General features: G+C 43.7%; 1 protein-coding gene across 1 annotated transcript in view; it reads left to right on the top strand.

The window, feature by feature from the left end:
- The window catches only part of KIF21B (kinesin family member 21B), a 63,780-nt gene that overhangs the window by 18,526 nt on the left and 33,185 nt on the right, over positions 1–12,069 (top strand). The window contains exons 9-14 of the mRNA XM_015411819.1: positions 1,172–1,361; positions 3,390–3,453; positions 5,990–6,211; positions 7,004–7,088; positions 10,602–10,716; positions 11,502–11,693. Coding sequence (XP_015267305.1) covers positions 1,172–1,361; positions 3,390–3,453; positions 5,990–6,211; positions 7,004–7,088; positions 10,602–10,716; positions 11,502–11,693 — 868 coding nt within the window. The remainder of the gene's footprint in view (positions 1–1,171; positions 1,362–3,389; positions 3,454–5,989; positions 6,212–7,003; positions 7,089–10,601; positions 10,717–11,501; positions 11,694–12,069) is intronic.

Here is a 12,069-nt window from a genome sequence, read left to right as displayed (position 1 = left end):
TCCCCCTACCTTTCCATTTTGGGTAGGCATCTTTTAAGGGGGGGGGAGTTTTGGGAAGTGTCAGTTATCAAAAACTGTTAAATAAATATGGCAAGAGTGTTACTGTTTTAAGCATGTTTGTATTTTAAGTTTAAAAACCCCTTTAATTGTGTTTGTCAGTGTCCTTTATAAAGTTAATATCTTTGCTACCTGGCATTACATTTTATGATACACATGGCCTGGCCCAACAAAGTCCTATTTATATCATATCCAGCCCTTGTAACAAATGAGTTTGACACCCCTGCTTTAGAGGGTGGACTTTATGGCATTCTATTCAGCTGAGGCCTCTCCCCTCCCCAAACTCTGGCTTCCATAGACTCCACCACAAAATCTCCAGGAATTTCCCAACCTGGAGCTGGCAACCCTTGTCAGGACTGACCACAATGAGTTCCCCACAAAGGCCAAAATACGCTTGGAAAGGGCCTGTAGCCCCTGCGTTTTTACTCACAGAAGCAAGCTTGGTTGCCTAGCAACAGCCACTGAGCGGAAAGAGAGCCCCACGGCAGGTGGAGAAGAGAATGGTTTGACGCCCGGCTGGTGGCTCACCTCAGTAGCCAGCCAGCCATGGAGGAGCCAAGCAGGAGAAGTGGCAGCAGTAGAAGCTTCTTCCTGAGCAGGGAACAGCTGTTTCAGTAGCCAGCCAGACGCAGAGGAGCGAAACAATGGCAGTAGAAGTGTTTTCATCAGGAGAGACAGCTGTTTTGGCAGCTTATTCAGACGGGAGAGGAGCAGACCCAGCCCCCAGCCAATGGCATGCAAGTACTCTTGAGTGGCGGTTGACGGGCCAATGGTTGATGGAATGTACAACACAGCCAATGGGAGAGCCAGAAAGTGCCAATACGCTAGGACTTTTATATATATTTCTAATCTGGTTTCTTGCTATAGGACTGCAACAGTCTTGGTCATCCTGGTGGATGACTTGCACTTGGAGATGGACACAGGGAGTGCAATTCTGTTGATTCCTCTGAAACTCCCTGTGGTTTTCAGTACCTTCAATCATGGCATCCTTCTAGACTGCCTTTCTGGGCTGGGACTGGGAGGCACCATTTTGCAGTGGTCAGCTACCTTCACTTACTTTCTGTTTATCTCCTTCCCATCCCTGTGGTGTCTTCTTTCACTTCTCTTTGCAAAGGGAAAACGTGTCATTGGAGAGGATGGCTCTGAAGGATACAGTGACCTGTTCCATGAGAATGCGATGCTGCAGAAGGAGAACACCACCTTACGTATGCGAGTGAAGGCCATGCAAGAGGCTATTGACGCCATCAATGTCAGGGTCACCCATCTGATGAGCCAGGAAGCCAACCTGATTCTTGCCAAGGCAGGTGAGATTGAGAGGGGAACCAGCTGGGATTTCCAGTTGACTTCCTTAGCCAGCACATTCAGCACTATAGAATTCTGAAGTCACAATAATACTTTTATGTTCCCAGACTTCAGTCATAGTTTTGCTATCAAGAGTTGAGGAATACTTTTAAAAACTTCTTAGACTTTTAAAAGTTCCTGATTCTGATTTGTGCAGTTACTATATAGATAATAAATATATCTAATTCTCAGTGCAGCCAAATCTATGGATACTTTAATCCAGAGATTGGAGCCATGAACAGACTAGACAGTTCTTTCTACAAACCTGAGGCAAGTCTCATGTTTGCAGAAAAATCTTTAAAAATACATTTGGGGAATTAACCCCTCCCATAATAGAAGCAGTGCCTGTAACTTTGAGAAAGGAATGACCTCGGTGACTGTTGCTCATAACCACAACAGCATTGCCAGGCTTTAGGTCTTGGTTTCTATCAGTAAAAGGCAGGGGGAAGGGGCAGGGCTCTTTCTCAGATAGTTTTGAGCTTTGATGGAGAACTCATCAGGGCCAGGCCTGCCAGCAACCACTATCAGTAAAAGGCAGGGGGAAGGGGCAGGGCTCTTTCTCAGATAGTTTTGAGCTTTGATGGAAAACTCATCAGGGCCAGGCCTGCCAGCAACCACTGGGTGACTTGATACCATGTGGCTTTCATGACTTACCCTGGACTGGCTGTTTGCAGCTGCTCAACAGTAGCCACTGCATGAAAGCCACTGCGGTGTAGTAGCTAGATTTTCATACTAGGACCTGGCAGACTCAGGTTTGAATCTCCACTCTGCTTTAAAAGCTCACTGGGTAACCTTGGGCCAGTCACACGTTCTCAGTCTAACTTAGTTCACAGGATGGTTGTGAGGATAAAATGGAGGGGAGGAAAATAATGTAAGCTGCTTTGGGTCCCTATTGGGGAGAAAGACAAGGTATAAATGAAGTAAATAAATAATACAGCTGAAGATGGGGAGCAGATTAAAAAGTAGGTTGATTGGTGCATGGGAAGGAGAGAAGGAGGATATGGGGATTGCCAGGAGAAGGGAGAGGGGAAGTAGTATGGGGAGGATCCAGGGGAAAGTGAGGTACCACCTGCAAGTCTTTGCAAGTTCCTGTGCAACTGGGGCAAGTAGTCAGCACTGCGCAACTCAGCCATAGTTTTCCTGGATGGAGGCTGCTGGGGGAAGGAAGGAGGGAAAGCTGAAGATATTGAGGCAGACAAAGGTAGGTTGGCTGGTGAGTCGGAAGGAGAGAAGTAAGCAGGACAAGGGAAGAGGCTGTGGTAGCTTTCAGGGAAGAGAAAGAGGAACTAGTGGGGGACGAAAATGAGATGCCCTCAGCAAGTTGTTGTGGGTCCATATGGCAAAGAATTTCCATACTGCAAAGAATTTATTACAGGATTTTCCCCCTATCTCCTGTCACTTTCTTTGGGGAACAGAAAAACTATATGTTATGTATAGTATGAGCTCCTTGACAGTTTTTTTCCTGATTGTTTCTTTTTAACAGAATGCAGTTGCAAGGGTTGTGGTTTCAGTGGGGGGAACAATGAGGAGAACAATATTGAACAAGGATGGGGGGAAGACTCTTTCTGTTTCAAAAATCACCACCCCAGGCTGCTTTTACTCCTATTGGGAAAAGTGTCTGTGTACTCATGCTGTTAATATTCAGTAGGAAAACTGCTTGAGAAGCACAAGTAAATTACCACGCTCCCCTTTCCACCACAGTCCCTGAAGCTAAATTCTGTATGAAACTGGGGAAAATAATCATGAAACTACATACAACGTGTAGCTCTGCCCTTCAGTCCACATCTTTTTTGAGCTGCTCTGTTGCTGTCTCACATATTTGTTATCCAGTTCTGTTTTTTAGCTGCCTGTAGCAAGTTCCCCATGTTTGCTGTTTTCTGAAGCATCTTTGATTTTCTTGAGCCCTTTCTTAATTCTTGTTTTGACTCTCTCGGCTTACTGCTTAGATTTTACATAGTTACCCTTGGTGCTTTTCTTCTTTGTTCCTGTAGGTGATGGCAATGAGGCTATTGGTGCTCTGATCCAGAACTATATCCGAGAAATTGAGGAGCTCAGGTGAATAGAATTTTTCTCCTTTTTTTAGGTGCTTGAGAAGAAATCTGTATAGCCTTTAAGTTCTAGCTCCAGCTCTGCTATGAAACTATAAGCCAGTCCTTTCCTTCCCTATGGCTTCCTGCTTTTTGTGTACCACAATATTTAGACTGTGAGCATTATGAAGAAATTATCATAATGTTGTTGCACATTTCATATATGGTGCTTCCCAACTGAAGTTCTGCAGGGATACAGAAAGATGCTTCCTTGAATGGAAGAGTTACAGCTGGGTAGCACAGCCAAGTGGATTATGTTTGTCCCTTATGCTTTCAAAATTTGCTTCATTATTGTTGGTAATGGACATCACCTAAATAAGCACTTTCCCCTCTAATCTGAGTTAGAATGTGAAAGTGTGTTTAACCATCTGAAATCAGTGGGACTTAGGTACAGCAAGATCACATCTAGCTTTTTCACTTTTTTCTGTTCTTTTTCTTCAAAGGAACCTCTCGGTTCCAGACAATGTTAGAAATAGGCTTGCCTTATGTCTTATTGGTGAGGATGGATAGGCAGACAGACGGATAGATAAAAGGGACCGGATTCTCTATTAATGTCCTTGTTTCAGGGTGATGGTTTTGGGTTGCTCTCCTCTCACTGGGGTTAACATAGTAGCAGTAACAGTGCCACTTTTAAAGCCCATTTTTATTTATTTATTTATTTATTTTAGAAAAACAGTGAGGGTACAGAAAAGAAAAGGGAAAAATGGGTTGTACGACATAATTATATTTGTCAAAGAGAATCATCTAGTACATACAGGGCTGTAGCCAGGAGTGAAGCATTGGGGGTGATGCCCCCTCCCCCAATCTGCAATGCCCCCATCACAACAACTCTGCAAGCCGTCCTGGCAGCCATCCTCCAGGGACTCGCCAATGGGGGTGCACCAGGGACCTTCTGCCCAAGAGCCGAGCTAGAGGGGCCAGGATGGGGATTTGACATGGGCAGGGTGAGGGCAGGCCAGTTTTGGTCCCATGGCCAGATGTTTATGCCTCTGCCTCCCAGGCTGGGGCCTGCTGCCCAGAGGCAATTACAGCCCGCCAGCCCAGGTAAAGGGAGAGTGGTGGGAGGGTGGGACGTGCCCTCGGTGGGATTCCTGCAGGCAGTGGGTTGCTTCAGCTCTCTGTCAGAGAGGTTCTGGGGCCCAGGCTGCCTGTGTGGCTGCTGAGCTCACCCCCACCAAAGCTTGCTGGGAGAAGGAGTGGGAGGCCTGCGTGGGGAGGGAGGAGGAGGTTCCTCTACGTGTGCTCAGTGGCAGCGGGGCCAGGGAGGAGCCAGCCTAAAACCAGAGTAAGGAACTACTCCAACCTCTCCCTCCCCAGCTCCATTAATTAAATTCGATTTGATTAGCACCCCCGGCGCACCCCAGAAAAATTCCTGGCTATGGCCCTGAGTACATAATGTATAGGACAGAGAATAATTTCCCTTTCATCCACTTCATTATAATTTTTAAGGTATTATCTATAAAATACAATAATTCTAATTCTTATTTCTGTTGGGGTACAATTGTATTCATAATTTAAGTTTTAAGTTTTAAACTTCATAACTAATTTATTTTGACTACACTGGTTTCATCATTACCACGTTTCCAACATAACATATTTTCACCACTTCTACATATTCGTTAGAACCTTTAATAGATAAGTAGTATATCATGGTTTAAAAGAAAGTCTATCATATATTTCATATCAAGAACCCATTTATATTTCGGATACTTCTATTTCATTACCGTACATTTGTATATGATATTTTCTTACTTTAATTTTGTCTCCTGCTAGCATAATACACATAATACACACTCTACCTTTCCTCAAATTTCATAATAGACCTATTTCTCAAACAGGTTGTTAATTTTGCCATTACTGCATATTCAGCAAGTTTAGTTTCCCATTCTTCTAAATGTGGACAGGCATCTAGTTTCCATTTTGCCACATAAAACGTTCTAGCCACTGTCACCATCTAAAAATTTTGGTAATGTGTTAGGCAGAACACCTAATAGCATGATCTTGGCTTCCACTGGGAATTTAAACTTTAATATATTCTTCATTTTTCAGTGTATTTTTTCCAATATCGTTTTGGGTTTTTTACAAGCTTTTTTTCAGAATTTCCCCCCAATTGGGATCTCAGGAGATAGACAGTGGATACTTAATTAGTCATAAGTGGATTTGGGAGCAGTAGTACTTCTTACGGGTCTCTCATTCAACATGTCTGTCTCAGCAAGCTCCTGCTCCAGCGCCTTTTCTCAGCTTGCTCACATCTCTACTACTTGCAACAATCTGCTCCAGTTGCTACAAAATGGTGGCAGAACATAATGCTGCAGACTAAACCAAGAAATCACGATTTACTTTATCTGCTGATACACTAATCATAGAATTTGAGGCTTAAATAATAGCATCCGATTGACTGCTTCGTATGGTTATGTGTGAGCAGTTAGTGCTTTTGTTTATACACTAGCACCTCAGTACAAAATGACATTCTCAGGTGACTGTGGTCTTTATCTTCTTGATAGGACAAAACTTTTGGAGAGCGAAGCTATGAATGAGTCACTGCGTCGCAGCCTATCTCGGACTTCTTCCAGGCTTCCTTATGCCTTGGGCTTATCTCCAGGGCCTGGTCTGGGAACGTCAAATAGCCCTGTCACCTCTGTTGAAGCAGAGGCCTCTGAAATCCTCCAGTGGGCCAAGCAGGACATAGAACGGCTGAAGAAAGAGACTAAACTGCAAAAAAATAGGTAAAAACAGGCATTTGCATCTGGCGTTTGCTCAGCTTCCCATTGTCACCTACATTGCTAGGAAGAGGTAACTCAGAACTTCTGAGCAGTGCAGAAATATATCTGCCCTCTGTCCTTCCCACTCTCCACCCAGTTCCTGTGATGCAGCACTTATTATTTTAAACAATGTGTCCCCTTTTCACCATTCCATGCCTTCATTTTCCTTTGCCTTATGCAGAGATGGTGTCTATTACACAGGCTTTTCGTACTGAAGGCTTGTGAGAATATTGGCAGGTAAAGAGCTAGTGAGACAAAGGGAACAATATGTAGGTCTATAACAATATTTGTCAATAATAATAATAATAATAATAATGTCCCCTTTTCACCATTCCATGCCTTCATTTTCCTTTGCCTTATGCAGAGATGGTGTCTATTACACAGGCTTTTCGTGCTGAAGGCTTGTGAGAATATTGGCAGGTAAAGAGCTAGTGAGACAAAGGGAACAATATGTAGGTCTATAACAATATAGGTCAATAATAATAATAATAATAATAATAATAATAATAATAATAATAATAATAATAATAAATTATTGTTGTTGTTGTTGTTGTTGTTGTTATTCAGATTCCAGTATCATGGTGTTCCCACTGGTGATACAAATGGAATAATGCCGTACTCAGTAACTGTAAATGGCTTGAAGTAATATTTTAATTGTAGAATTTATTTTGTTGGGTGCACTGGGGAAGCCTCCTTTTACAGCCAAAAGATGGAATAAAAATAAATAAGTACTTAAATGTACTTTTCTTCCTACAGCCCAGAGAAGGAAGGGTTTAAGAAGAGGTTGAAGCTACAGCAGGAAAATGAGGCAGATGAGACAGATGAAAATGAAGTGGAAGAGGTAAGCAATCTCACTGTTCACATGTCTGTAACTTCTGGACTTACCAGTTCATGGCACCACAATGAGCCCTGTGAGGGTGATGGTAGTTTTCAGTATAATGAGGAACTGAGACAAAGCATAGCTCACAAAGGAGTTCTCAAGTGCTCTGTGCTTCAACCAAGCCAAGCTGAACCTCGACTTCAAAGGTCCTCTGACTTCAAATATAGGTAATAATTGGTAGATCCTAGCCCTCCTGGGTCTCAATTCTTGCACCTAATCTAGGTTTTGTTTTGCCTCATTTCTTGAGTACCTCTATGAGTTGATTTTGGGTTCCTACAAATTGGAGGCATAGGGTTATGTATTTAAAAATAGCTGAATTCTGCACTGAAGTATCATATTCTTAAGTGGCAGTTCAGTTCTGTGGGACCAGTATAATTATCTCATAATTTGCTTTTTATGGCTGGAGTACTGCAGGGAATGATTGAAACATTAGACAGGCAATAAATATGTTTGGAGAAGACTATAGCGAACCCAACATCCATCTAACCCAGTATCCTGTTTCTCACAGTAGCCAGTCAGTTGTCTATAAGAAGTCCACATGCAGGGTGTGGAAGCTATAGCTGTTTACTCTCCCCCCCTTCCTCTCCAGTTATTGGCATTCAGAGGTAGACTGTTTCTTATCAAAGGGCTTTCATTTAGCTACCTTGAATAATAGCTACTGATCCATCAAGAATGTGTCTAGTCCCGTTTTAAAGGCATCTAAGCTCTTGGCCAACACAACATCCTGTGGCAGTGAATTCCATAAATTAATTTTTTTTCTTTCATATGTCTGTCCTTTGATTTTATTCTGTGATCCCATAAATTCTAATATTATAGTGGGGAGGGATTCTCTACCCAATTTCTCAGCATCATGCACAATTTTTAAAAACCGCTATAATTTCTCTCTCTTCCCAGTTGTCTCCCCTCCCAAACTAAAAATTCATTAATGCTTCAGCCTTTCCTTGTAGGAAATCCCTTAATTGTTTTGGTTGCCCTTTTCTGCACATTTTCTAGCTATACAGTGTCCTTTTTGAGATATGGTGACCAGGTCTATACACAGTATTCCAAACACACCATAGATAGATGATTAGGTTAGGTTAGATTGATCTCCCTAGTATGAAGTTTGCTTTTTCCACAGTCCCTGTACTCATAAGGATATTTTAATTGAACTATCCACAATAGCCCCAAGCTTCTTTGATTACTCAGTGCCAATTCAGGCTCCAAATGTGTATGTAAAGTTGAACCTATCACCCCTTAGGCCCAAGTACCCCTTGATAGTATTGCCACTCCGTGGAGGTATTTTAAGGACTTAAGTGGATCTTGACAAGCCACCCCCAGCTTGACTTGAGCATGGATATGTAGTGTGTGTCAGGGGCTTCCATGTCTCCATGGGACAAAGCACCTCGCCTTTCTCTCAGGTACAGGTAGTATGCATGTCTAGAGCGGTAAGCTCACAGTGGGGAATATAACCCAGCTCAGTCCTTAAAGAAAAATGTATCCAATTTTGAAGGGGTTGTTTCTAAACATGCACAAGAAGCCAGGTGGTGGTGAATTGAGGATGGAAAACAGAGAATACATAAAATACAAATAACTGTTTCTGGCTAGCCAAACATTTACAAGGTGTTTGCTTATACCGCTGTCTCAGAAGTGGGCCAGGCAGTCCATCCATGAGCTGATTGGCTGATTGGCAAAAGTTCCCTTCCTCCTTTATTGTCTTTCAGCCTGAACCGATTAGAAAGGTCCCCTCCAAAAAAAGGATCTGGTCAATATAGTGTTTTGCACCTGAGACTTTTAAATATGTCAGCAAAACTTGTAGGTTGGATTCAAGGGATGGTGTGGTAGGTGTCAGACTAGGGGAAACTCTCATTGGGTCCCCCTGGGTGACGTTTCCCAGGCCATCGTGACAGGAGTTAGGTGTTAAAACTTGAAGCTGTTTACAGCTTCAGATTCACATCCTGGGTGCTTATATTTCTTCCTCCTCCTGAGACAATGGAATTTATGGAATGGGCTGAGATCTATACGCACAACTTCCTAAAAACAGTGTTATATCCATAACTATTGGAGGAAAACACTTATCACCGCTACTGCATGAATGCTAAAGTATACACACCTCTTGGTTGTGTTATTAAGGTTGGGCTGCTAGCACCCATTACCTGAGCTTTTCTTGGTATGGCTCTTTCTGCTGGGAAGGGTATTCCATAGCTGTGGTGGAGAATGGTTTTTCTTCTGGCCCATGGGGTGGAGGAAGTATAAATAAGATGTGTGTGGGAATAGTGGAGCTTAGAAGTGGATCAGTGAGTTAAGAAAAAAGTGACAATTTACACCATTCACAAAACGACATTTAATGCACGTTAATTTTGCTTTCCAGATCCATAAGGTAGGACTTTTCTAAAAAGTGGGGAGAAGGCAGGATAGTATCTCCCCTGTCCTGTAGCAATGATCTGCCCTTTTGTGATCCTTATTTAGTATTTTGTTTTGAGCAGGCAGAATGTTCCCACTTCTAAACGGTTAGTGTGCTCATCTGGCTTTAAAAAACAAAGATGATGTATGAAGGGTCATGCTGTTCTATTTGCTCAGCAGAACAGTCCTGGCCTCCTTGTATGGATTAGAGACATACTTTTTTGCCACCAAAGAGAGATTTTTAGGGATACCAGACAAAGGTTTAAAATACAACATGCTTTGGATGAGTTCTATCAACACTGTTTATTAAGAAAGTGGGACAGCATCTCCCAGATCCTTAATCTGGAGAGAAAAGCTGCAAGGGAAAGGGTTGAGGTTAGGAGAACACATTACCATGTGTACACACCAGCACAGAACAGCCTTTTCCAACATGCTTCATCTCTAATTAGACCTTCCAGTCAGACACAACATGAATGCCCCAAACATTTTTAGTAAACTTCAGTCCTTGAGAGTCAGGCTAGACATAATACTGGAGATCCATGCTTAGAATTTCCTGTGACTTTTTTCAAATTAACACCCCTATGCAGCTGCTTTGAGGATGGGGGGAGGTATTAATACTTTCCTCCCATGCCACTTTTCCTGATAGAAATCCCTCCTCCTTAAAGTTGCCATTAGCTTTGCAGTGTGTGTGTGTGGGAGAGACAGAACTTGTACCTGTCTGGGTTTTCTTTCTTCTGTGGAGCTCATTTAGCTTCAGGTAAAGACATTTAAATCAGAGAAAAGCTGAGCAGGAAAGGGTAACCAACTTCACCCTCAGTGGTCTTTCCTGTATGTTACAAAACAAATATGTGGAGCTGCTAATTCATTTTTTAAAAATGACATTCTGGTTATCGATCTCCCACATCATTTGACATTAAGTAGTGCAAAAATCACCAGGCCAAGGATTAAAGAGCACCGCCACCATCTGTGTCTCCTGTTGTCGTAGGAACAAACTGGTGAGCCTAGAAAGAAGGGTTGTAGATGGCTGTTCATGAGTCTGAATGGGGTAGGATTGAAACTGTGAAGTCCTTCTGATCATGGCATCCCTTCATTTAGGAGGAACGGGATGAGAGTGGCTGTGAGGAAGAAGGTGGTCAGGAGGAAGAAGAGGAAGATGATTCAGGAAGTGAAGAAAGCCTGGTGGATTCTGACTCGGATGTTGAGGAAAAAAGTAAGCTCCTGCAGCAAATGTTAAGAAACTGACTCTTTCAAGGTTGCCTAAAGGAGAGTGCAGGGTAGCACAGTCTCTGTACAGATCAAGCTGAATACACTGTGGACAGATATCAAGATGTCTGCAGAAGCTGGGTTAAGTAATTGGGGCTGGGAACTCTAAAGCACAGGACCCTCCCATTGCTCATTTATTTTTGCCAAAGGGCTTTGCCTGCATAGGCCCCGGTCACACTGGGGGAAAAGGTGCGGCTGAAGTGCGGCTTTTTTCAAAAGAGACGCGTGGCGGCAGGATCAGACAGATCCCCCGAGCCGCCGCGCAGTTGCTCCCCGGCACGATCAGATGCTGGGGGGGGGAGAAGCCACATATCAGTGAGCGAGGCAGCCCGCTGCGCATGTGCGCGCCTGTGCAGTTTGGCCGGGGGCCTCGCATGCTGCCGGAGACGGGCGTACCAGCGATCCCATGGCCGCCCCTGCTGCGGATTTTCAGGTAAGTAGTAGTGTTTTGTAGGTGTGGTTTTTTTAACCACATCTTTGGCCTGAAGAGACGGATCGGGGACAGGTGCGCGCCACTTCCCAGATGTTGCTGTGAGATCGCGCCCACTTGCTCCACCCCCGATCCATCCCTCTCGCGGATCAAAGCCTCCCATGTGACCTGGGCCACACTAGGCCTCCTTTCTTCCCAGTCAGTACTATAAACGACCCTTCTGCCTTCAGTTTCAACGGGAGCTGCAATGAATGTAGATGCCATTCTCCTCATGATGGTGAAGTTTGTCTCTCTTTTTGTAGCAGCAAATTTCCAAGCTGACCTGGCTGACCTGACTTGTGAGATCGAGATCAAGCAGAAGCTGATAGATGAGTTGGAGAACAGCCAACGGCGCCTACAGACCCTTAAACATCAATATGAGGAGAAGCTGATTCTGCTGCAGAACAAGATCCGTGACACCCAATTAGAGAGGGACAGGGTCCTGCAGAACCTCAGTAAGGGCATGCTGCTTAGGGAAAACTGGGCTTTGACAGGTTGAGAGCATGTATATGCAATGACCCATACCTAAGAGGCAGTGGGGGGGCCTCATTTCCCTTTCAAGGCCATGATCTAGGCATAGAGAGGTTGATTCAAATCCTCAAAACCTGTGAGTAATACTTCTTTCACCTGAACAGCAGCTGGGTTTTGTCAAAGGTGTTTCTTTTCTCATACTCTTGGAAGATGCAAGTTTGGTGTAGTGGTTAAGCATGCGGACTCTAATCTGGGAGAACCGGGTTTGATTCTCCACTCCTCCACATACAGCTGCTGGTGTGACCTTGGGTCAGTCACAAGTTCTTTCAAAGCTGTTTTCTCAAGAGCAATTCTTGAAAG

The sequence above is a fragment of the Gekko japonicus genome, unplaced genomic scaffold (genome assembly GCF_001447785.1).
Source record: "Gekko japonicus isolate JY-2015 unplaced genomic scaffold, Gekko_japonicus_V1.1 scaffold309, whole genome shotgun sequence".
Taxonomy (NCBI): Eukaryota; Metazoa; Chordata; class Lepidosauria; order Squamata; family Gekkonidae; genus Gekko; species Gekko japonicus.
Note: the sequence above shows the minus strand (reverse complement) of the source record. Positions and strands in the feature narration are given on the sequence as shown.